This window comes from Drosophila biarmipes, chromosome 2L (assembly GCF_025231255.1).
Source record: "Drosophila biarmipes strain raj3 chromosome 2L, RU_DBia_V1.1, whole genome shotgun sequence".
In the NCBI taxonomy this organism is placed as follows: Eukaryota; Metazoa; Arthropoda; class Insecta; order Diptera; family Drosophilidae; genus Drosophila; species Drosophila biarmipes.
The window spans coordinates 7975564-8000996 of NC_066612.1; the positions used below are offsets into that span (position 1 = coordinate 7975564).

The 25433-nt window shown below is 39.8% G+C and overlaps 1 protein-coding gene across 1 annotated transcript in view; it reads left to right on the forward strand.

The window, feature by feature from the left end:
* The window catches only part of LOC108027753 (zinc finger protein chinmo), a 47634-nt gene that overhangs the window by 15720 nt on the left and 6481 nt on the right, over positions 1-25433 (forward strand). Inside the window, 4 exon segments of the mRNA XM_017099306.3 lie at positions 19252-19953; positions 23968-24185; positions 24327-25180; positions 25263-25410. Of these exon segments, the coding sequence (XP_016954795.1) occupies positions 19836-19953; positions 23968-24185; positions 24327-25180; positions 25263-25410 (1338 nt within the window). The 5' untranslated portion in view covers positions 19252-19835.

The following is a 25433-nucleotide window of genomic DNA, read 5'->3' on the forward strand; positions in this document are numbered from 1 at the left end:
GTTTTTTTTAATCATTTGACATTTTGTGGGTAAATTAATAAGGTTGCTTTGTTGTTTATTTCAATATTTTAGGTGGGCGATGTGTAATAGTCACGATAAAAATAAAGAGTGCGGGGGCTGGGTTTCGATGAAAGTTGCCTAAATATTTTTATAATTACTTGCAGTCCATGATTAATGCTCGCTTAAAAGTATTTAAAATTGAAAGCATAGCAACCAAGTTTTAAGAAATTATCAAGTACTTCTTAAAGTTGGTATTGACACATAAGAGCTGATAAAAATATTAAATAAATAAATAGAACATTTTTAAAATAACTTTCGGTTTAAGGAATGACAAATAGTTGTAAAATATCCAAACTCTAAAAAGCTGATGTCAAAACTTTTGAATTTTGACCTACAAAGAGCTAATCTGCAGCAATACCCATAAATTTAAAGAAAACTCTTCCCCTTTTTTGTTCGGCTCGCTTTTATTTGAATGAAAATAATTTTATGCAAAACCCAGATACACACACACACACAAAGCAGTGAGAAACCTCCGAGTATCTGTGTCTGTGAGTCATGTAAAAAAGTAAAATAAAAGAAAAAGCAAGACGGAGAAAGAAAAAAGAGAAAAAAGTGGAATGAAATCAAATTTATCTTGAACTTGAACTTGAAAAATGAAAATGAAGACATCGAAGACTGTCGACAAGGTTTAACGTTTTATGGCTTTGTTGATTTTAAATTTTGAGGGGTTATTTAAAATGTATTATGTATGTTGAGAGGTAGCTTTTTAATTTTCTTAATGAATGTTAACCATTATTAATGTTAAAAAATGTACACCTGTCAATATAATATAACAAAGTAGAGTAACAGTTTCCTAACAAAAATTAATAACTTAATATTCAATAATTGCAGATTCAAAACTCAAACATTGTAGCTAACATTTTGCAGTATCACTTTTTCAATTGTTTTGATACTTTTGTAGTGTTTGTTTTATTTTATATTTTTTTTCAAAGTCCGCTGAATGCCAGCCGGCCAAAGTCAGCTGAAATATATTTGTGACTTTGAAACGACTCAAACTGCAATAACAAACGATAATAATAACTTGTATTTTGCAATGGGGTATTTCGTCAAGGGGGTTAACTGCGCAAAAGAACATTGAATGCACACAAAATGTGCTTTAATGAGATAATCGCTAAAACAAAAAATGGGTGGAAAAAAGTTAATCGTGACAAGAGAAGCCGCAACTGTATAGGGGCCAAAAATAACCGAGAGTACATACGGAATATATTTCCATATACATTTATATAGATATCTCTGAGGATCGCAGAGTATAAGTGGATAATGCATGTGCAAAAAATTGAGTTGCAATGCGAACGAGAGAACAAAGTCAAACACTGTTTTCAATGGAAGCTCGTGTCATTTAGCGACTTTTAATTGGTCTAGCATGGCCATCTTTAATTAGATAAAATATGAGTTGTTAGATTTACCAAAATATGCACAACACGCGCCTGATTTATTGCATCACTGTAGTTTAAAGCAGTACTAAAAAAATATATACAGTATTTCTAAGTATCTAAGCTAAGCCAAGCTAAGTATCCAACCAGTGTCAATTAAAATCAACTAATGCATTCATTATTAAATGTCAAATATCGTAGAGGCAATCAAGACACAACAACGAAAGCACAACGCTTCCGTAAATAAACAAAAATTCAACAAAAAATTCGACGTCATCAGATGAAGTCAAATGAATTGTGGATATATAAATGTACGTATTAAAAGGTGAATAAAATGACATAATAGAGCAAGTAAATGTATATACTTAAAGACAAAAAATTATAGCCGTATGAGAGAGATAAAATACTTTTCTCTGGCGGGATTAAAAAAGTCGAATGCAAGTCCATAAATAAGAGAAGGTGACATTTATGAAAAAAATGTGCAAACAAGCAGGCCAGTAAATAATTTATATAAATTGAAAAGAGCACACAAGGCAAAACAAAAATACATTAAACGACTTAAAAAACATATAATTGTATTTGTTTTTAAACCAGAAATTTAATTAAATTTTCGTAATAAATAGTTAATAAACCAAAATATAATAGCAATTCAAATCAATAATTTCCGGAAATTCCTAAGATTGTTTCACTAATATGAACACAAAACTGATCGAGTAAATTTGGTGGTCAACCTAAGTACTTTACTAAGTTGGCGAATGTATCTGTATCTTTTCCATTGTATCCCTATCTGTATCTGTGTTTGTATTCGTATCTGTATCTGCGGTCTAACTGTTTGTTGGCAGTTGCCGACGTCGTTTATTTTTTGAAGCTCTCGCTCGCCTCTTATTATTATGTATTAGCAATATTATTTACCCGCCTCGCCATTTGTTTTCTTTTTCTTTTTTCCTTTGTGGAAGCAGCGTGGAATGAGAGATTCGTGGAATTGGGACACTTGTGTGCAGTGCGAATGGAATTGTTGTTGTGTCTGTTTGAAATATTTTTCCCCTATTTGCTTCCCCTTTTCTCGGCTTTCTTTGAATGCAAAAAAAAGTCTCATAAACTGCTGTTAGTTTATTCTCTGTTTGCGATTTCTGTATCTTTTTTTTCTTTGCGCGTGTCCGTCAATGTCAAATGAAGCAATTTCTTTTTTTTTATTATTTTTTCATATCTTAAATGTTGTTTGTATTAATTGTTTGGGCAAATATTTTGACTAAGTTGCACTTGATTTTGCAGTAAAATTCCACTCGTCCCATACGGCGTATGATTAATATACTTTTTTTTTATCACCCATTCGTTTCCGTTTTTTGCTTTCCAGTTGCACTATATCGCACCGATTTATATATACTTCTTGGGATTACTTAAAATGCAAAAATGAGCAACGAAATCTTTGGTTTTTTTTTTTGGTTTTCTATACTTGAAACTTGAAATGCGCAAGCAAAAATACCCGAAAAAAATCGCACATAAAACTGAATTTGGTGAGCAAACAAATACACACAAAGATTGCAACCAAGGTCAATGATGAATAACAGCAAAATGCGCTGTTCTCTCCATACATTTTTTGTACCAGTCCGAGGAGATCTCCACATGCAGACCGAGTGCGAGGGGGAGCGAGATGGGGGGAGAGTGCGACAGAGAGAGGTGGAGCCGAAATGCGTTCTTTATTTTTCCTTCGCCTGACTTTCTGGGTTTGGCGTACAAAGTAAATAATTTGTTTGACAGGGAACTTTTTCGGGTGGCACTCGGGGGTGTTCGACGTCAGTTCCACACATAGATCCGCCTTGTATACACCGAATACTCGCTGTATTTTATTTTAGTTGAATTTATTTGTGCATTGTCGTCGTTCTGCGAGTGCGAGAATTCGACATGAGTTGGAAATTCGCGTCGAGTTTGTGAAGTGGTGAAAAAGTTTTGCAACTTACCAGATTGTTGATCATGCAGGTGTTCTTATATAATAATAAATAGTGTCTGATAATATATACTGTCTATATAGTGAATTTGTAAGTTTATGAATGAGCATTCTTAAAAAACACAATTTAATTATACTTACCGGTGCATTCAAATAATAGTTACAAGTTCATATAATATTATTGGCGCCCAACATGGGGCGTATCTAAACGGCGCCCAACGTGGGACATTGCCGTATCCTTAATGGCGCCCAATGCTTTTTCTATTCATTTGAAATCTAAAGTGTAAACAGTGTTTCTTAAACCATCAACAATTAGGGAGTATTCCGAAAAATCATACATTTGCTAGACAAATACTACTTCCTTGCCAAAAATTCCCACATAATCGTGATCATCGTGGTTCCGCAGCGATTCCCATCGTTTTGCATACATCATGTGCATTAATTGCTTAATTGATTCACATTTTATTCAATTCACTCAATTTCGTATTCACTGCCAAACACTTGAGCACACTCACACTCACTCTTTGCCATTTGCCGAGATCCAGATTCGCAGAGATCTCCAGAGTATTATTCTCACCTTTCATGCATGCGCGACCAATTCCTGGAATTCCTTTGACTGACTAACCCAAAAGTTGTTGTTCTCACACGCGCAGAATACAAAAGACAAGAAATGGCGCCGAATATCCTTGAAAAACGCAAACCCAAAGGAATAAAAAACATAAAAAATCTACCAAAGCTGCCGGCGCAGTCGCACGCTGCAACAAAAAATAAAAAAAGCAACTAAAACGGAAAAGATAAATCAAAAAGTAGCCAACACACACTCACAACTGCAATCGAAAATAAAAAACTAAAAAAAAAGTATAATAAAAAGACGGAGCGAAAAAGCCAGCAATAAACAGTTTGATCCGTATTTTTTGGTCTTGTTGTTGAGCAAATAACTGCATTTGACCTTGTTTCGATCCGCCTTTGTATGGGTTAGCTTAGAACAAACAAGATATACACACAAGCACACTATATATGTACACACATGTGCCAGACGTAGAGAGCGATAGCATGCTGTGTGCATGCGAATTCATATTTGCGAATTTTTGGTGCTTGTTTGCTTTGCTTTGAATTTTCGCTGCGCACGAAAAAGGGGAATTGAGAGAAAAATTAGGTATAAAATATTATATTAGGGCAATATTAAATGTTTCGTTAAAAAAAATGTTTTTAAAATGTTTATTGGTAATCTTAAAAGAACAAAATAAACATCGAAATAAAAAAAATATATTTGATATTAATTATTTTTAAAAATATTAATAAAGTATTTTATACTAAGCAAGCAAGTTTTAAAACACTTTTATATGTATGTTTTTAAAAGAAAAAAATTATTTTTTTTTTTAGACGACAATAAAATTATTTTCATTACTTAATTTCACCCAAAAATCTATTTAGGGTATTTCACAACCGTTTTGGGGAAAACGTATTGCTCCGTTTGCATTTGTGCTCTTTGCGTTTAATTCAGCTGCGCATGGCAGCAACACTTTCGAAAAACAAAAAGCAGAACTCCCACAAGTAATTCCCCAGAAATGGGAAATTTCAGATAAGTAGGTACCCCCATATCTTTCTCCCATTCTCTCTTTTTCTAAACGTGCAATTTCTGTTTTGCTAATTCTTGTTGCCTTGCCAAAAACAAAAACAAAGGCAAAAAAAAAAACAAAATCAAAATGTAGGTTAAATTTACGGAAATTGCGACGAGGGCAGCAGACATATACAAAAAGTATCTGTATCTGTGTGCGTGGTATAAAAATATAAAATAGCTATAAAGCAAAAACAAAGCCAAACAGCTACGTGTTGAGATAGCAAGCACACACACACACACGAGCTGCCAGTGATGTTCTGTTTTTAATTTCTGCCAGTGTATGGGTGGATTATGCAATAATTGAGGGAAGAGTCCAAGTAAGATAGTCCGAATGGATGACTAATTATATGGAATCAGCTGCAAACAGGTGCATAAAAGTGCGATTTTTTAAGTGGTTAGCTTACTGCTAGATGTAAACCAATTCCAATAAAACAAGCTAACCTAATCTCTAATTGGAGTGCGCAAAAAATGAACACCGTAGTTTCGCCATTTGTGCGCATCCAATCAGAGTGCATTCATTTTGAGGAAAAGAGATAGTTGCACGATCGTTGCATTCTTCTCTTTCTCTCTGATGTAAATATTTGCTTTACTCTTTGCAATTTTTTGCTCGGCTTTGTTTTTGTCGTTGCAATTTCAATTCGCTTGCGCTTTCGGCTTCGTGTGCTGAATTTTAATTCGTCGGCTGGCTTTTTGCATTGCACGAGGTGACTTCGTGACCATTCAGTTGTTGTTTTTGTTGTCGTGGTTCGGATCTGCATTGTTCTTATTGGAGGATTCGACGCGATAAATAAATAATATTTAATGTTGCAAATGTCCAATTATTTTTTCTTTTTTAATTTGTTTTTTTTATGTTTTAATTAATGCCTTAAACTATATAAGCAATTATATACCTAAAAACCCTAATTTAAAATGCAAATACTAATTTTTCCCCCATTTTATTTTCTTTGCAGGTAAATATTTCCATTCTCTTGGATCATCTGAAAATACCCACCCTCAGTAAGTGATGAAACTGAATGAGATACTGTATCTTGAGAATCTTTTGCTGGTCATCCCTCAGTAGCGAAGATGCAGACTTGCCACGTCATGGGCAAACAATTCCGCAGTCTAAAGTGCGTTAAGCAATTTTAGTAGGCAACCCCCTCCTCCATGTGGTAACCATGAAAACCAGATCCATCATCTGAGCAGATGGAAAAAAGGAAACTTTAAGCCACCACCGAAAAGCGAGTCGAGGGCCACACCCACTCAGAGGAACTTAACCCTCGGTTTTCGGTAATGCCCGCCGCATGCAGCCAAAACAAGAATGCAATTTTTGAAATCTCGGCGCCGGAAAAAGAGGAAAAACATCCTTCGGGCACGTGCTGATAATGAAGCCGACCTTTTTGGGTGCATGCACCATCCCCTGATGGAGTGTTAGGGGTAGCTGTATTTGGCCCTTGGCCCTAATCCCTGACTGCAGCCCAGCTGCTGCATCAAAGGATTTCGATTTCGTTTCGAGGGCGCCCAACCCTCGAGTGCAACTGCAACAATTTTCAGCCAGGGTTAATTAAGCGTTGCGTCTTTGTTGCAACCGCTGGGATTTTTTTGTTCCGGTTAAGGGTTGTAAGATGCGGTAAGCTGTCCAAATTGCCAATGTGACAGGCGCTGCGCGTGTGCCGCCTCACAAACTAATTGCAGTTGTTATTCAGAAAATCCAGAAAAAACTAAAAGGATAATGGAAATAGGTCTGGCGGAAAACGGGTTCCCCTTACATTGTGTATGTTGTGGGCAGGAGTTTTGTACAAAGTAGCTTTGAGCTGGGAAAATGTGAAAACAAGCTATTACATCTTTGTCGAAGGATTAATAGTGCTTACAAGAAGAGATTTAAGAGATTTACTTAGTTCTTTTTAATGCTGTTATCAAGGGATTGTATATGATTTTTAAGATGTTGGGGAAATGTTTAAATATAACCTTTAAAGGATTTATATGATTTTTAAATAAAAGATTTCCTTTTATATAAATCTTGAAAAAGTCGAGTCAACTTATCAATGTTAATGATAAGTAATAAATAAAAATACCAACTAAAGTTTGACTTCGTTACAAGTTTTCTACGAAACACCTGAAAGTTTTTCCTCCTTTCTTCGCAAAAATTCTTCAAGCAGCAAAACATTTGTTGTCATGTCCAAGAAAGACCTTTTGTTTCCTTTTTACTGTTGTTGTTCCTTTTTTCTACCATGGACCTAGGGAAAATGACCAAAAGCAATCCTGTCGAATCGCCTCGAAATGTTGCTGCCTCAATTTGACACATTTTCAATAGTCACCCTCTGGGATCCATACACCCCCTCCCTGATTTTCCTCACCACTGTTGCAGCTCCCTCATCAATCTGCAAGGGAAAACGGCAAGGAAAACATTTATTCTGCTGCCTATGTACAAGAAGAGGAAAACAGAGAGGAAAAGCAAAGGCGAAAGCAGAAAGAGTCACGCCTTTGCGTTTGGGGCTTTTTTTGGGGAAAACTTTGTTGCAACATTTTGTTGCCGCCTGTGCTCAATTGCTCACTAAAAACAACTACAACAGGAAGGGGACATACTGGTGTCCTGGTCCAGGACTTTTTTAATAACATAAAAAAAGAGAATTTAACTTTTTGTTGCCAACGTCATTGGAAAAGCTATAATTTTTTTTTGGCAAGTGCGTGACTTTTTTGGGGGCAATCTTGAGAAGGGATAAGTGGAGGCTATGAAAAAGTAATTTAAATGACATTTTCTTTTAGGCTTGTAGAAGGAAAAATAGGAATAAAAGAGGACAAAAATGGGGGGAGTTGTTTTAATATAGGTAACATTTATAGTACATTAAAATCTATCAGAAACTGGCCGTGTTATTTAGCTAACAAAACTATACTTCTGATTTCTGTTTTATCCCGTGAACCTTCAAGACCTTTAAAATATTTAATATTTTCCAGACATTTTCCTAAGTGTATTCACCTCCCCAAGGAACTTTCTACCACTCATCCTTTCCTTTTTTGGGCTTTCCTCTGTGTTCCTCTCCGCATTCAATGCACGTCCAATGAAAATGATTGTGTATACGCCTCAGTGCCCCGCGGCGAATGCGTGCGGCATGAGTAATTAGCAGGCGCAGGACATTCTGCAGGATACACACACACACACACACACACCCAGGGGGTACAACACTCTCACACACCCACCCACACATACTTTCTAATAATTGCCTAATTGCGTTAGCCCAAAATTATGCTGCATTTTTGCACTTCAAAGACGGCATCCAATATTTTCGGCCATCTCACGTCCACAACTTTCTCTTTCTCGATGGGTATTGTGTTTTGCTTTTTTTTTCTGGCCAAAACTGGGTGACAATTCGCTGCACAAGTGCGTGACAAGGAGTAGAATGCGTGCGAGTGTGTGTGTGCGTGTGCAACCCCCAAAAAACGCACAAAATACATATATAGTACACATCCCACCCTTAGCTGGAAATTTGTGGGCCCGCAAGAAAATTGATTTTTCCGCAGTTTTCCCGTTTTCTGGCTGCAGTCTGCGTTTTATGTGCGCGCTCCTTTTTGGGAGTCCTGCGAGTGCTTTTTCGGGCTTCTGGATCCTGTTCAGCTCATCTCCTTGGGGTCCTTGTACATAGGCATAAATTATGTGCGTGTGTATGAGTGGGCTGGGGGTGGTGACTTGAGGGGGGGCGGAGGCTGGTGGTGCTAAGGGGCAGGACACTGCGCCTGTGCGCTTTTGGTATTGTTTTGACACTTTTACTCGAGGTGATTTGCAGCAGCATCTGCAGGACCGAAAAGGGACTCCAAGTGGACAAATGTGTTCTCAGGAACATTCAGGATTTATAGGTGGGAAGTCGAAAAGCACCCTGTATAGGTGGGTCCTTGCAGTGATTTATGTTCTTATTAAAGCAATGCAAAAATACTCAAAGTAAGGACTTCAGAACTTTTAAAATGAGACCTTTAATAAGCGATTTTTTCAACCTAAAAAGCTCTTAGTTTTAGAAACCATTTTTTTTATTTTCAATACAATAATAGAACAATATTTTCGTTATATTGATCTGTTTCCAAATAAATACCACTTCAAAGCACTTACGTTTTCACCATTCTTCCCACACAATTTTACATACTTTCTAAAGTATTCATAACATTTTCCGTAAAAAAGTAGGAATATATTTTTTCAAATATTTTTTGCATTCAATATTTGAAATAAATATTTTTTTTCTGTTTCCGACAACCCTTAACGAGTTGTGCGTGTGTTTGCCACGCCCACTCGCTGAATGAAAATCACTTGACTTTTCATTAATAAAATTGGCAGCAGACGCTCTAAGAAGGGGAAAGTTGGAGTTTGTGGAGTTTGAATGGGCGACCATATATGCATCTGATACTTGGCTTGAACCCTTTTTTCATTGTTAAATTTCATAAATTTTTTACGGCCATTCCTGTTTTGCTTTTTTTCTGCTTTTTGGTCGCGTCAAGTGAGACACGCAGAATGCGGCTTACCGTAAAGTGAAAGGTTCCTCGATCCGCGAGTCGCGCATTTCCAAAACTTCTTTTCAAAACGCTAGACCCAACTCACACATCATACGTACATACATACTGCAGCAACCCCAAAACCAGATTCATTAACCAAAAAAAAATATGTAAAATATAAAAAATTGTTTTCCATACGCATTAATGCAGCAATGCGTAGGCAAAGAACCGAGCTAAGGACTGGGAAAATGCGGTGGCCAGACTTGGTTATGATTATAAAGCCATGTAAAACAACACGGGGTGGTCCTTCTTGGGACTTGGCAGTCGCTAGTCTTTGATATGCGACAAAGAGCAGTAAAATTATTTATTACTCCTGTTTTTTTTCAAGGGTTTATTTCAAGAGATTGATTAACGGAAATGCTTTGTTTCACGGCAATGGGTTGGCATAATGTTTTTTGGTTTGGGGGTCTGGTTCGGCTTTAATTTAATTTGGATAAAAATGGCTAATGAATTCAAGGTAATTGAATTATGAAAAATAATTAAGGTATTACACAAGAAATAAGCAGTTTGAAGATGATGTTTTAAGAGTTAAAAAGTTTAAGAGATAGGATTTCTTTAAATACAGAAAGATTGTTTAATTAAGGTATCTGTTTTCTCTTTCCTTTTCACTTACGAAGTTTAGGCTTTTGCAGCTCCTTTAACAGCCATTACCATTGTTTGCTTTCAACTTTAGGCCTAGCTTCGTGGTCCATGGATCCACCTTTCCATTACCCCAAATATCCAACATTTACAACCCATCCTCGCTGAGATCGCTGTTCAAAATTCAATGAGCAAAGTGCCGCATGGACGTTGAATTTATTGAAAAATCATGATATGTAACCATCAAATAACCGCAGGAAGGGTTCCGAAAAGGAGGGATTGTGGCTGATAGCCACAGCGAGAGTCTGAACCGGCCAGGAACCGGGTTCTGAGTTTGATTCCCCGTTTTGTGAGTCTGAGGCTGGTCTGGCATGCAAAAGCGTCGATATGACAGCTTGACTGAACTAAAACCGCGTTGCCAATGCCTAGACAAAGGGCCAAAACACACACAAGGAGGCGGAAAAAAAGGGAAAACAAAAAAAAGAGGGCAAGGGAAAACCCACGCATGATGGCCAGGACCAGGAAATATGATTTTTTCGTGCTTGTTGAGCAGCAGTTTTTCCGAGTAGGAGGAAAATGGCTAGAGCCTACCATGCCACACGCTGATTGACGTGCCTTTTATTGATGCTCTTGATTGGTTTTTACCTTTTTACACAGACATGCGGGCGGTGCCCCGCCCCCCGCCCACTTTTTTCACAAAACCCCCCTCCGTCGTTAGTTCAATATGTGCGTCGGTGTCTGGTGCCACGCCTCCCGGTTATGATTTTTATTACAGGTGGGAGACGAGTTGAGCCCAAGGATGATAGAAAAAAGAAAAAAAAAGACGACGTTCCTCTGATGAATTGCTGGTGGTCCTCCGTATTTGCCTAAAAAATTTCCGCGCTTTTCAGTTTTTGTTTTTAGACTTTCCGAGCGTCGTTGTTGGTTAATTTTTTATGCACATAAGGATTATCGGAGGGGTGGGCCTGAAAATCTATTTGCGTTTTTAATCAAATGTTCAAATGTTGAACGCATATCGCTTCGCATCGCATAGGCTTGTATATCCCTGGGTTTGCTTAACTTTTATATCGTAATTGCATATCTCTTAAAAAAGAAAAAGGAAAGAGAAATTGGGAGGGCAAACAAACTAATCAAATGTCTGCCATCGTCCCGCTTCTATCGCCACTTCCGTTTCCGCTTTTTTCTTCCTTTTACTTTTTTATTTTTTATTTCGGTAAGGATAGCTCATCCTCGCCTTGCTAATGCTTTAATCCTTGCTGCGTCCGCCGTATCCCCTGAACATCCTGCTCCTGTCCGCGTGTATTAAATCGATGAAGTATTAACGACTTAATTGCATGTTTGTCAGACATTTTGCATTGACCCTCGGCACCCTCTGCGTTATCAGAAGCTTATGAGAATTTCGTTGTTATCCTTTTTTGTTCGCTCGCAGGAGGCGTTGCAGTCGAGTCCTGCGGCCAACGTTCATTTCGGGAAATGCGAATTCGATTAAAGTAATGACTTTTTGAGTAGCCCTCGGGGGTGGAGAGATCGAGCTCAGGTGAGCCAAAGTAGAGAGTAGAGTAGGAAATTTCGAAAGTAAGGGGAGGGAATGAGATAATGAACGAGAAAGGAAGACCTAAAAAGTTTCCAAGAAAAAGATTATTGATTACTTTGGTGAAATTATTTTTGAATTACCAAGGATTTGTGGGTTTAAAAATAAGGTATAAATGGATATACAACAAATAGGACAGCTTTAGTAAGCGTATAAAAATATATATATATCTTATTCTTATTTAAAATTTAATATAACATTTTAAATTAATATTCCTTTAGTTATTTGTAACAGTCTTAAACCTTGTTGTAGACAACAAGACAATTTCAACTGCACTCCCCATACTAAGTCACACCCTCCCAGAACCCAAATAAAAAGGAATCCCAGAGAGGCCCACAGTCTTTTTCCTTGGTACTTCTAATTCCAATCCAAGTCCCTTCCTCCTGCCAAGTAGAAAACAACAGCAGCTTAACGTACTAATTGACAGGCAAGCAAAAATATTTACGTACTCAAGTCCAAACATTCTAATCAATGCACTGCGAGGGACAAAGGATCGGCCTAAAAAAACCGATGAAGCCCAATCTGCAGCAGGCTTAGATTCCAAACGGGGAGGTCTAGAATAAGTCTATATATGTTGGGGGTGGAGGGGTTGCACGAGGACAACGAAAACGAAGCCTTTCAAACAAACAACAATCGGTTGGGGCCAGTGAAATTCATCAAAGCGCCTCAAACCAGGATGTGAGGAACGCTTTCGGTCGGAACATCCAACTCCACCGCTCTCTGTCCAAATGTCAAAATGCGTCGAAGCGAACATCATTGGATTTGTGATTGAACAGAAATTTCCATACATTGAAACCGTCGCTTTCTCTCTCGTCTTTTTTTCCTCTGCCCATTTTCATTTAGAAAATGCATGCTGGAGTGATAATTCCGTATCGGCAGTTTGAGGCCTGGGCAACCTTCATTAGTCCGTGTACCCTGCCATCCTCAATTTTTCCCATTTTTTTTCCCAGAGAATGGAAAATTTATATTTACGGATTGTAAGTTATGCACTCGAATGATTCTCGCACTGTGAATTGTCTGTCAAATGTCGCGACAGGCGGAATTTTCCCGCTCGCATTCTTTTTTCCAGAGTGGTTTTTCCTGTTCGAACAACCCCTATCCAAAACTTTTCGATACCACATCATGCTCCTCGTCGTTGAGCGTTCAATAATTGTGTAAAACGCTTTCAGTTTTACATTTCAATCTTAATTTAGTTTCTGGCATAACGTTTGCTTGCCATTTTTAACCACCGGACAAAGTCCGGCTGAAAGGGATTCTGTTGGTTGGCGAAAAAATGCTGAAAATGGGAAGGGGTCCTGGGTATTTACGGATTTATTCCACCGGGGGTTGGGTTGGGTAAATTGTTATTTTTGTTGTTCGCCATTTGGTCAGTTGATCTTTTGGCTAATGAAGTTTGTCATTGAGCTTTATTTAATTTGGTGATGATGCGAATAAAACAACAAGGGGAAATGGGAAGGGGTGACAATAAAAAGAGGGCTTGAAAAAAGGTTCGACTTGGAATTCCTTAATGATTTTGTAGGATTGAAAAAATATCTAAAACGTATTTTGATTTTTTCAAAGTGAAAAATCAAACTGCTTCCTCTGGTCATCAAATATTCACACTATGTGCATGCGAATTCCTCATGAATCTCCGACTCCCTCTACATGTCCATCAGATTCTCCCTTCTTAATGACGGAACTTGAAATGTTTCAGTAAAAGTTTGACACTTTTCGAATTCAAGATGACAATTCGAGCTGTCACACGCAAAGGTAGCAGCGTGAGCTTAAGTGGGGGTCCAGGGGTCAATTCTTCTATTACCCACCTGCAGCAGCTGTCAGCCTGAGGCCATCATCTCACACCTTTTCCACCTTCGATCTATCTGCAGAATTGCTTAAAACAATTGCGCATACGACGCGTGGCCTGCGTGAAAATTGCAACATTACAACGTGTAGGAAGAACGAGGGGAGTCTCGATTTAATGGAGGGTGGGTGGAGGGTCTGCCATCGCCTGGACGTTCCTGCCAGTTACCTTTTTGACATTTGATTGAGATTTGTTATCGGCGAATTCATCAATGATATATACAATAAAAATACACACGCAGTGCTGGCAAAAGCAAACGTGGGGGATGGGTTTTTCGGCCCAGACTAAGGCAAAAAACCACCCAAAAAATACGAAAAAAAAAAGTGGGTAGAGGCAGTGACCATTCATCCTGTGGGTCTGTTGGTGTCTGCTCTGGACCCAAAAAGGGCGGAGAGGGGCGGGGCCATAGTTATCGGCCTGGACCAGTGACATTTCTGGCCAGGCATTCCCGTCCAGCCGGCTCCTGTGTGCGTTACTTCTATTAGATTTTCCCTGTGCCAGTGCCCAAAAAAAGAGGAGGAAACACTGCCCAAGCAGCTGTTGTTTGGACCTGCCCAGAGACCATACCACTCGGTTTTTTCTCCCCCACCCCCCAGAATGTTGTGTATTTTTGCAATAAACCAAGGAGAAAGGTGGTTGGGGCCATAGAACTGGCCATGCGTACCTTTCGATCCTTGTGTGACATTTGAATTCGGCAGAGAGAAAAGTGGAATACGGGGTGGAGTCTGGAGTCCTTTTCTTTCATATAACTTTGGGGAGCTCAACCAGATACGAAAAAAACAGAATCACCCAACTCCACCCACCTTTTTGTGGGCCAACGTTTGCGTATCTATTTTTTAATTTTGCTGACGAGGCACGAAAACATACAAAACGCAATTGTTCCAACGTCCACAATGCATTCCAGTAACTCGGCGTGGCTCCTGTTTTTGTGTCCTGACATGTGTGCGTCTCATGCTGATAAGCAGTGGCTCCCCCAGCTCCCTTTCCCAGTAAAAAGGGGGGTTTTTTCGAGGGGGATTCCGAGCGCAGGCAACGCCAAATGAAAAGTTAAACTGTGTGACGCGCTAGGATATGCGGGAGATGGAGCTGCATGGCCAGGATGTTTTTTGAATCGACTCGGCTGAGAAAACCAAAACCAAAAACTCAACATCCTACAACCTACCAACCTGCCCTACCCCTACCTTAACCCTTTGTTGGCATGGCGTGATGAATATTTACTGCGTGCGCTAACTGCTAACTACCTACAGGTATTCCCCATTTTTTGACATTTTTAATTGGGTTTGAGCAGTCGCCACCAAGGGGTTAAAAGGATAGGATGTTGGTTGGACAGTTTTTGCCACTTTACGCTTGTCTGTCCAGCCCCGGTTCGCCATGATTGAGTGCCCGCCAAATCTGAGGGTTCGATTTCAAAACGTAACTTAGCCCTGTATTAAAGGTAAACTTTGGAAATTGCCAGCAATTCAAAACAAGTCATTAGGCTTTTTAACATGTCATAAATGACAAGTAGACTGGTCTTTTATGATTGATGGATTTCTTATTTAGTTTTTAGCTATAAAGTGTTACTCCAAACCCAACTAATTTAGTATTTCTTCTCTGTTTACTTGCAGGTAACTATGCTTTCTAAGTTCGCCCAAGCGTTTACCAACTGGGGTCAAAGCTATCAAGTCATTGTAAGTTCAGAATAGAACCCCACATCTCTTTACCTAATTATGTTACTCCAACAATTCATTTGTTGGGGCCAGCATTCTTTGTTTTGAAAGCTACATAAAGAAATGAATCCCAAAAAAAAATACAATTTGTAATTGCGACAAGGCAAGCGTATCTTGAAGATATATATTTTATGTACTTGCACTGCATTAACACAACATTTTTTTGTTGGCTGCCCAACGAAGCGTGCTAAGCTAACTGTCAACCGTATTTGTGTTAACTACTTTTTCTGGCCCCTCTTCTTTTTTGGTGGCAAGTCATTTGTTATTCATGGAGCTGCATTTCAAGTTGGTTGCATTTCCTTGCATAGCTAATTACCTTCACGACACTTGACTTTACTCATTGGAAACTAGGTGATTTTTTTTTTTAGAAAAATAGGAAATAATGATGAATGGTCAAGAGAAGATGCAAGATTGAAAATAAAATGAAGGTGTCGAATCAAATTTAAGTTTTGTTCGTTCTCAAAAGTTACAGTAGAAAATCAATATCAAAGATGATTGCAATTTATTGCTAGAATCACTGCTCTTTGTGCCATTTGAAATGCTTACTCTTGCAAAAAGATTACTGAGATATTTTCCAGAAATCAAAAGAGTTTCCTCCGCCAACTCCCACTGCAATTATATGCGGTAATAACCGCTCGAAAGCTGTAAAAAAGCGAAATGCCAAGAAAGTTACTCAATTGCGCTGTTTGCCAGATGCACCTGATTTCCACCCGCTGGGCTGCTTATCTCAGCGGGCCTGAAAGATATGTCATAACTCAGATAACCGACCGACCTGCCACGCCCCCCTTCCATGAATCTCACACTTTTTTCCCTTTGGTTTTTATGCAATATGCACAAGAATTCACTTTGATGTATACCGCCTCCCTGTGGCGAAGTATTTCACAATTTCCCCCCCAAAAACTGGCGCTGTGAATTATGCGACATTTATTCTTGGATCTCTCGACTGCTGCACATCTGCCGACGTTTTGCTATTATGCGGACATGTGAGGTATTATGTGTGTGTGTCGGCAGAGAAGGGAATTCCCTTCCAAGATCTCTCGTTCTGTTTGGGAGCTGTCATCGCCAGGCATTTGGAAATAAAAAAAGGGAAAAGGAACAAAAAGGGGGAGTGGCAGAAGTGCTGACACCGAGGTTTCTTAACTCTGCACCCGAGCTGTCATCGGCAACTTTTGCAATACGATGCGGTAATGTTATCAAATCTCCTTGCTTGGCTGGATTTTCATAACAGGGGGCTTGTATACATGCAATCAAGTCGAAAAAAGTCAGCAATTAAGAAGAATAAGGCAAAAAGCACTAAGTATCTACTAGATATAGTAAGAGGAAGAACTGCAAATTTATGGACTAACCTTACCTTAAAACTTTACTTCAAATATTACCAAAAAATAGTTATGATTTTCTCCCATCACCTTTTCTTTATTGATGATGAGAAGGACATGAAAAGGCGGGAAACTCAGTATTTTGTAGATTGCCTTAACCGATTGCTGACACTTATGTGGATTTTGGTTCTAGCATGTCTTCTGTTCTTGTTATTGAAACAAATTGGACTCTTCAGGATTCCCAGGCGAAGGAACAAAATCAAACTAAGCGAAGTCTAATCAAGTCATATGTGGTTTTCTCAGTACAGTTCCCATGACTGCACTATGTTGCTTGGCTAAAAAATAAAACGGCAATGAGGTTTCACAATAATATTGTATGCGTCATTTGTCGGAATTAAATGCCATTCAAAGCAAACAAGAATGTTGAAAATAGACACGTAGCTGTTGCCACATACATATGCGAATGTATCTTTGTATCCACTGCTGACCACTTGAGATATGCTGGCCAACTGCACTCAACGAATAAAAAAATGTGAATCACGGAATTGAATTGAAGTTGTGTCTAAATAGTGCACAAGGTCAATTAGTTGAAATGCCATCAAAAAATATAGCAATTAAACGTTTGAGCTTTGATGATGGCAGTTCAATGCTGATATTTAGATTTCTTTTAGCAGAAATAAAGCACTAAGCTGTTTTAATAAATAGACACATCTTAAGCAAGAGATGTTTCAATATGCATTTCTTATATCATTAGTGGCGCAATTTCCTCTTTTTTATTGTTGCTTAAAGTGCGTTGCTATTTTTAACTGAACAAGAACCTCCCCTCAGGTTATAAGTTCTAGATCCAGGTACCCTATATACTACTGCTTCTTCCTGTCCAACACAAAGCAACTTTAAAGGAGCAGAAAAAAGCTGCTTTTATTTCATCTGTGTGTGCGTTGTTCCTGGAACGCATATCCTTATGTATCTGTATCTGTGTTTGTGAAAAGGATTTACGCCTTGTTTTTTTTTTTCTTGTACATTTCGCACATATCTTGGGCTTTTGTTATTGTTTGTTTTGGAGGCAGATAGGTTACCAGATACCTGAGCTATGTTTTCGCCTTGAGACTTCCATTCAGGTGCGTTTTGTGTATATAGTAGATATATATACAATGCGTATCTCAATGGACGAGAACGAGATGGGCATATACATTTTTGATCTATTTTTTGGGCCTTGGATTTTTGCTTTTATTCTCATTTCATGTTGGTTGAGTTGAGCATTTCGTGTAATTGAAAAAGCATTTCAAATGCAGCTGCGTAAATTTCATTGCGTATTCCCTTTTGACAACAACAACGACTACAACAATGGAAGCATTAGGATTTATAGAGAAGTTTCCAAAGTACAGTTGTGCTCAAAGCTCTGAAGCTATCCAAGTGCAGAAATAAAGAAGTTTTTCTGGAGGACTTGTAAGGGGCATGTTGTTGGGGTTGTTGGTTTGGAGTAGGGGAAGCGGAAAGATGATTCCAAATAGGAAAGGTGGTAAAAGTTTGTGATTTACTTCGAAGGGGGAGAGTACATATTTGAGGTAGATAATAAATCCTGGCAAACTTTTTTTTTTAAAATTATTTTAATTTAATTTAATTAATAATTGATTAATCACTGAAAAAACGAAGCTCTCTTGCCATTTCTATATGGTTAACCTTACTATTATAATATAAATTAAATTGAGCCCCTCCTGCTATATTTAATCAATGCTTTGTGCATTGCTCCACATACCGCGAGTCAACTCGATCAATTTCTCCCAATCCTTAAATCATTCTTATCCCCAAGGGCATCCTTTTCCATGCCCCTCCAAACGAATTCCAGTTGCCGTACTCAAAAACTGCAAACTTCCCAGGAATTTCTTAATAGCTTTTTACCGATATCTTTTTTATACCCCCTTTTTATTTCTGTTTGGTTCTCTGGATCGAAACGAAACCGTTGATTTTGATGGTCAAGAATAAAGGCCAAGTAAAAGAAGCGGGGAACTGCTGGCTTTTGGTTTTTGGCAGCTTCCACAAAAGTTGCGGGGCCGCATTTTTCTAACGATTAAACAAATTCGAAGAAATCAAACGCATCCCATGCAACGAGAGGCAGCCTCACCTGCAGTTTCCAGGAATCGAGACAGGATAATATGGTGGTAGAGGGGGCAGAAACCGTAGACGAGACCAAAGAGCCAGAGTGTGGAGTCAGAAATCAGAAAGTTGTGTGTTCTCGCGCGCGTTGCATCAAAAACCTTTGGAAGCGGCGGCATTTTTTCAGATGGCCAGCCCAGAGTTCCCAGAATTGAATCGTATATCTTGCGATTTTTTCTTTCTCTTTTTTCCTCCCGGGCTGTTTTCGCTTCTTTCTAAATGCTCGATTAATTTCTAATAAATTGGTCGGAAATGATGCTGCAGGCCACAAAGATAGAGTTACCAACACAAATGCGATGCAGTTTGAGCTTTTGGCCAGGAGAGCCCTTTGAAATTTGAGTTTGCTCAGAGCAAACATATTTCTCGGAACTACTTGGATGGGGGATATATAACATATTTGACTTTTGCAACCTGCATCCCCTTCGTTTTTTTTTTTCTCTAACTTTTTGAAGACTGAAAAGCAGGCTTTGGGTTTGCCATCAGGTTGCCTGTCAAACGCATCGAAACCGAAACTAATCGACCAATATAACTTTTCATTCTCGTTGCAGCATTTGGCGTGTTCGGATTCGGATTCAGTTTTGAGATTCGGTGCTCTCACAGTTTCTGGTTAAATTTCTATGCCAACGCCAATAAGTCAGTTATCAGCAACGATAGTGGAAGTGGAAGTGATTAGAAAACCGGAAGAATTCGCAACGAAATCGGCGAACGTAACGAGAACGACACACAAGAAATTAACTAAACAATTGCAAAATTCCCTTTGGCTAAGGATTTGCAGCGGCCGAATTGCTTTTATGCTCTGCTGGCAGCTACAAAATTCCACGAAATTCCATTTTGGCAACACGAAAACAAACAAATCAATTCGCAGCACTACTGAAAGCGGACATCATCACCATCAGCAGGAGCAGCAGCAGCAGCAGCAGCAGCAGAAGAAACATCCACATCAGTACACAAAAATCATTGGCGAAAATCGTAAACAACGCTGTCGTCCTTGTCGCCGTTCTGGCGCCGCACAAACAATTGGGTTCCTGAAAGTTAAGAACACCGATACGGATATCGATACGGCCACGGATCGGGACAAAGGTATAGCCATAGATACAGGCGCGGCGACGGAGGACGCAAAACTGCTGGCAAAATGGATCCACAGCAGCAGTTCTGCCTCAAGTGGAACAGTTATTCGTCGAACTTGGCAATAACATTCTCCAATCTGTTCAAATCGGATCTGCTGGCCGATGTCACACTGTCCTGCGATGGTAAGTTTGTGCCTCTTTTATTATAGTAGGGTTCATGAAACTATCAGATATGGTTATTAGACGAACCTTTGTTTTTGAATTGAAGTAAACAAAGCAAAGGATATGAATAACCACAAAGAAAAGCTGAGCATGAAAACTCATTTCAATGGTAATGCTTTATAAGGCACTGAATTTCTTGCTACAAAGTAAAATTAGTAAAATAATTGATATAGAAATAGCTTTTTTTTGTTATTTAGGATCTTATGGTATTTTCTTATCATATAAGTAAGGAAAAATATTAGTTTATTCTTAATATACTTAGGGATTTGGGATATTTCCTATATATAGTAGAATAGTATAGTATAGTAGTCTTTACTACAGGTCTTGGATAATTTTATTATAATAAAGGAAAGGAACGGAATCTGGTTTATAATAATATACTTATGATCTGGGAAATTTAATCATAATATAGTTGAGATATTTTCTTATATATTATCAAGAAAATATACTAGTTTGTTCATAAAACTCCCAGGGTCTTGGGATATTTCATAATAATATAGTGCCCCACTTATATTCATAACTATGCAATATACATATGTTTGTTTTTATGAATATCAAAGTTAGTACTGCCCTGATATAGTCAACAATGAATCCCCCAATAAGGTTTGAGTTATTCTTATTTACCTACTGATTCACATTCCTTTATTTGCCTGCTGCTCATGTTTATTTCTTTTCTCGCTAATAAGCCGGTGCGCCGGAGAATCAGACATTGATTTCTTTTTGGCTTGCCGGTTTTGTTTGATGGGAGACGCGAAGTGGAAGTGGCTTTTATGGCTTGTCTCGTCCTCGTCTGTCAGCCACATCCCATCCTACACAATCCTCATATACCACACCATCCCAGCCCAGCCAACCCCCAGTTGTTCTTCTAGCCTGTGTCTGTCTGCTAGTTCATTTACGGCCTTTTACTACAGTTTTTATGCCGGCTTATTAAATGGCGAATAAATGCGGGCAAACCTATATACTTTTATTTGTATGTTTGGTATATATTTATTCGGGCTTTTGACTGAGGTCAGTTATTTGGGAGCTCCTTTTCGGCGTATGTATGTAGATGTGTGTGCGTTTCTGGGACCCTTGTTAACCTTATTTTCCTTCTCTTTTGATTTGGGTTTAAATATATTCCGTCGCCCGGTTACTTGGGTGTTTATGTGTCGGCGTAGCATCTTGGCTTATTTTTATGATTATTATGTAGAGCGTATGTATGCCATTTTATGCGCTCCTTTATTTTATTTATTTTCTTTTGTAGCTTAACCTTGGCTTAGTATCACTCTGTTAGCAGCTCGTTTCCTGCTTTAAATTTTACACGATTTTTCGGCAAATTCCTCTCGCACATTGGGCATACGCCATGTGTGCGTAAGTATGGATTTTCGTTTTTTGTTTTTTACCATTGATTGAATCGAGTGGGAGTAGCAGGGGCTGGATGGGATTATTAGGGGGGTTTTAAAAGGGGGAATCATACGCAGACAGCTCCTAACCCCCTCCAAAAAAAAAGAGACCTAGACAAATCCTAAAACCCTTTTGGCTTCCGGTTCCTCAGTTCCCGTTGTCATTCATATCAATCGAAGTGGTACTACTTTTGATTAAAATTTTCAACGTTACACCCCAGCACACCCCTTCCCCCGCTTTTAACCCTTTGCTTTGACTGTTTTTAATTGTGGTTTTTAATATTTCTTTGGGGTACCGGAGGGTTTAGCCACGGAGTCCATCCAAGTGCTGCATTTGTTATGTTTGATTTGGCTCTGCTCGGCTCTTTTGTCCATTTGGCAATGAAGCATTAAATATTTGGCTGTCTGCGAAAACAAAGGCAAATAACGTATGTTTTTTATTGTTTTTAATATTCATGTGGATATTTTGCTTGCTCGTTTTTTTTTTCAAATTTTTTTGGTGATTGAAAAGGATGCATTCGTGGAGTTTTGGTTTAGGATTTAGGGGCATATTTAGCACTTGAGAAATGAGCATTTTTACCCAAATGAACATTACTTTGCCGCTGGCTAGGTTTTTTAATGGGTTAGGATATAGAGTTTGAGAGAATTTTGGGGTTCAATGTTGTAAGGGGTTGAATTGTTAAAAACAATCACATGCTCACATTCAGGAAGTGTGCATTTTATGCGGACAGAAATGTTTGATGTGTCCAATATTTCCACTGTTTGAAGAATTTTCCTAGTAAACAACACGTGCTAAAGTCTATTCATGATTCATTCGATTAGATTATAGTCACTAATTGTTGACCATAAAAACCCGAAAAGTACGGGTACTTGAGCCGATGTTATTGCCAAACTGCATAATAGCGAAAACCCGAAAAAGTACCCAAAATCAAAACAACTGGCGGGGTAAATCGAAAAAAAACGAACGCAAACGCAGAACGTAAACAAGCAAATCAGCCGAAAAATATATATATATTGTATACACATAATGACATTTCTTTATCAAGGCCAGCCCATACAGGCATATCGAAGTGAATTCGTATGGCAATATGTGTTTTTCTTTTTGTTTTTGCCTCGCTATTGTGGTGATTGTGACCCAATTTCTGTTGTATCAAGTGTTAGAAAATCCAGCCACGCCAAATAACATAAAAAGTAGAGCCTCTGATATATAATCGCGAGAACGAATAAAAGTTTTTTCGGTCGAGGGAGTAAACAAAAAATGAAGTGTGGAGAGTGTGCTTTGTGTGGCGTGTGTTAAATGCAATTCGCGTAGTCTGGTGTATTAATCAACCGATTATATAATACATTTTTGGCGAGAGCTAATCGGTGACGCGGCAAATCGCGCATACGCCGCGTTGCCTGAATCACTTCCGAGTGTTCATTATTATCATAAATATATATATTTTTCTGGGGCTCGTGCAATGCGTTTGATTTTGACCTTGATGTCATTTTGTTTTTTCCAGTTGTCTTGCCACACGAATTGAATTTTTTGTTATCAGCTCTTATCGCCTGGTGCGGGCTGAGGCAAGAATTGACACAATTCTGTCGAATTTCGTATAGAAATAGAGTGCACTGTGTGCGATAAGGCAGCCGAATTTAGAGTGAGGAAATGACTTAATGCATTTGCTCTTCAGCTGCTCCAGAAGATTTCACAAAGTGTCAAACTTGAAATATATTTATGAACAATGTCGGCGGTAAATATTAGCCTACCTCTCTCTTTTTCGCTCTATGCTTTTGCTGTGTTTATCTCAAAACACCGCTGTGCGAGTGCCGTTTCAATTTGGCTTAAGTAATGCTAGCAGCTAACACAACAAGTGCCCCATAAAGGAAAAGACATAACTTTCAGACTTCCATGCCCCCTCCGCAAAAGAAAAACCAAGGAAAACCCAAAAGAGAGACAAGAAAAGCGTGAAAAATTGTAGCCAAACGATTATATACATACACACCACCAGAGAGCACATCAAAATACACTTAGTTTTTCCGAGTGCCTGGCATTTTCGCCGCCCTCGTCGTACATTTTCCAGCATTGCGTATACGCCGGGTGGGTTTTTGTGTGTCAGGTAGTACAAGCCAGGACACAAAAGATTGCCAAGAGGACCCCAGGACCAAGACATTGATGTTGAATAATAACTCAGACAGAGCCCCCACACACAGTGCATACCTAGGAAAATACGAAAATGAGAGCGAGTTTCAGATGAAAAGCAGCTCCTCCCTTTGTGTCTGTGTAGTCAAGAGCGAGGAAATCATTTCCTCGCTGCGGCTTTTATTGTCCTCCGTGTACGTGTTTATGTGCGGTATATATTTGACATGATTTTTTATGAGTTCAAGGTCTCAGTTAGCGTTTCGGCGTTTCGCCACCTGTTGGCAGCCTTTTATGGGTCGTCGTGGTGTGTCCCAAAGATGCTTTAATCGGAAAACCCTTAACAAGTGTGGGAAAGGGAATTAGCCTGACAATATCCCATCCCTCAATGAGCGATAGGAATTTAAAAATGAATTAAATTATTTTTATAGTATTTTGTTTTTTAATAATTTCGTGAATATTTTAAAATTTCAGGCGCAGTCTTCAAAGCACACAAACTTATATTGGCGGCCTGTTCGAAGAAGTTCGCCGACCTGTTCGAGAACACGCCCACAAATGGCCAGTGCGTCATCATACTGGAGGCGACCACGCCGGATAACATGGCCGCTCTCCTGGAGTTCATGTACAAGGGCGAGGTCCACGTCTCCCAGGAGGCACTCAACAGTTTCCTCAAGTCTGCGGAGAGCTTGCAGGTATGTAATGCATTTAAGTAAAATTTGGAAATCCGGCTTAAACTCGCCGTACTCGGGGTGGGTCATTTAAAATTCACTTATAGTGGGCAATAATGTGCACCGTAAATATATTTAACCCTTTCTATCTTCTATCTAACACAGGTCAAAGGTCTGTCCACGGAAACAGGACGTCTGGCGGCACAGCAGGCACAACAACACATGGGCGACCTTTCGCCACTGGACTCGCCGACGGGCAGGCGGAGCATAAGAAACAGCCTGAGCGGTGGCAACAGCAGCATCGTTCCCGGCGGAGGAGTGGGAATCGGTCTGGGAGGTGGCGTGTCGGGTGCGAACTCTATGCCAGGCATGGGCATCGGCAACGGATTGAGCTTGGCCGGCATGGCCGCTGCCGGAGGAATGGCGGCGGCTGCCAATGCGGCGGCCAGCAGTCTGAGTACCCTGGCGGCCAGTGCGAATATCGTGGACAGATGCGGCAGTGCCGGTGGCAACATCATCGGCGGAACGGCGGCCGGCATTGGTGGCTCCCACAGTGGAGGTGGTGGAGCGGGTAATGGCGGAGGAGCAGGAGGAGGTGCAGGACTGGGAGGCAATGGTGTAGGCAGTGGTAATGGCGGCGGTAACAACGGACCCATAAGCCTGGGAAGCGGCGCTGGCGCTGCTCACCATCTAGGCGGATCCAGCGGTATCCTGAAGCAAGAGTGCGACTCAATGATGCATCCGGGCAGCAGCAGTTCCTCATCCGGAATGGGCTACACCCATGTGCCGCCCATCTACCGACCCATCAACTACGAACCACCGCGCAAGAGGGCAATAGTCCGTAGCCCGTACTCCGAGCAGGAGCAGCGCGGTTCCGTGCTGCGAGATGGCTCCAAGTCCTCCGAGTGTCCCAGCCCCATCAACAAGCCGCCGTACCACCGACCCTCGTCCAGCGCCTCCTCCACGGCGCCCACCGAGGCCGACACCATGCACTCAGAACGCGCATCGCCACAGTCCAGGTGAGTTTACCATCACTTTATATAAAGGCCTTTTAAAATCACTTAAGTATGTGCTCCAACTAACTCCCCCATCTTTCCTCAGTCGCTACGAGAACCACAGTCCCAGCACCACAGCAGGAAATGGTAATGCCAACAGTGGCTTGGATCGCATTGTGAAATCGGAGCGCAATAATGGCAGTGCAAATGAGGCTAATGATGACGACCGCGAGCTTATGGATGAGTCCACAGATGTAAGTTGTCCTAAGGGTTACCT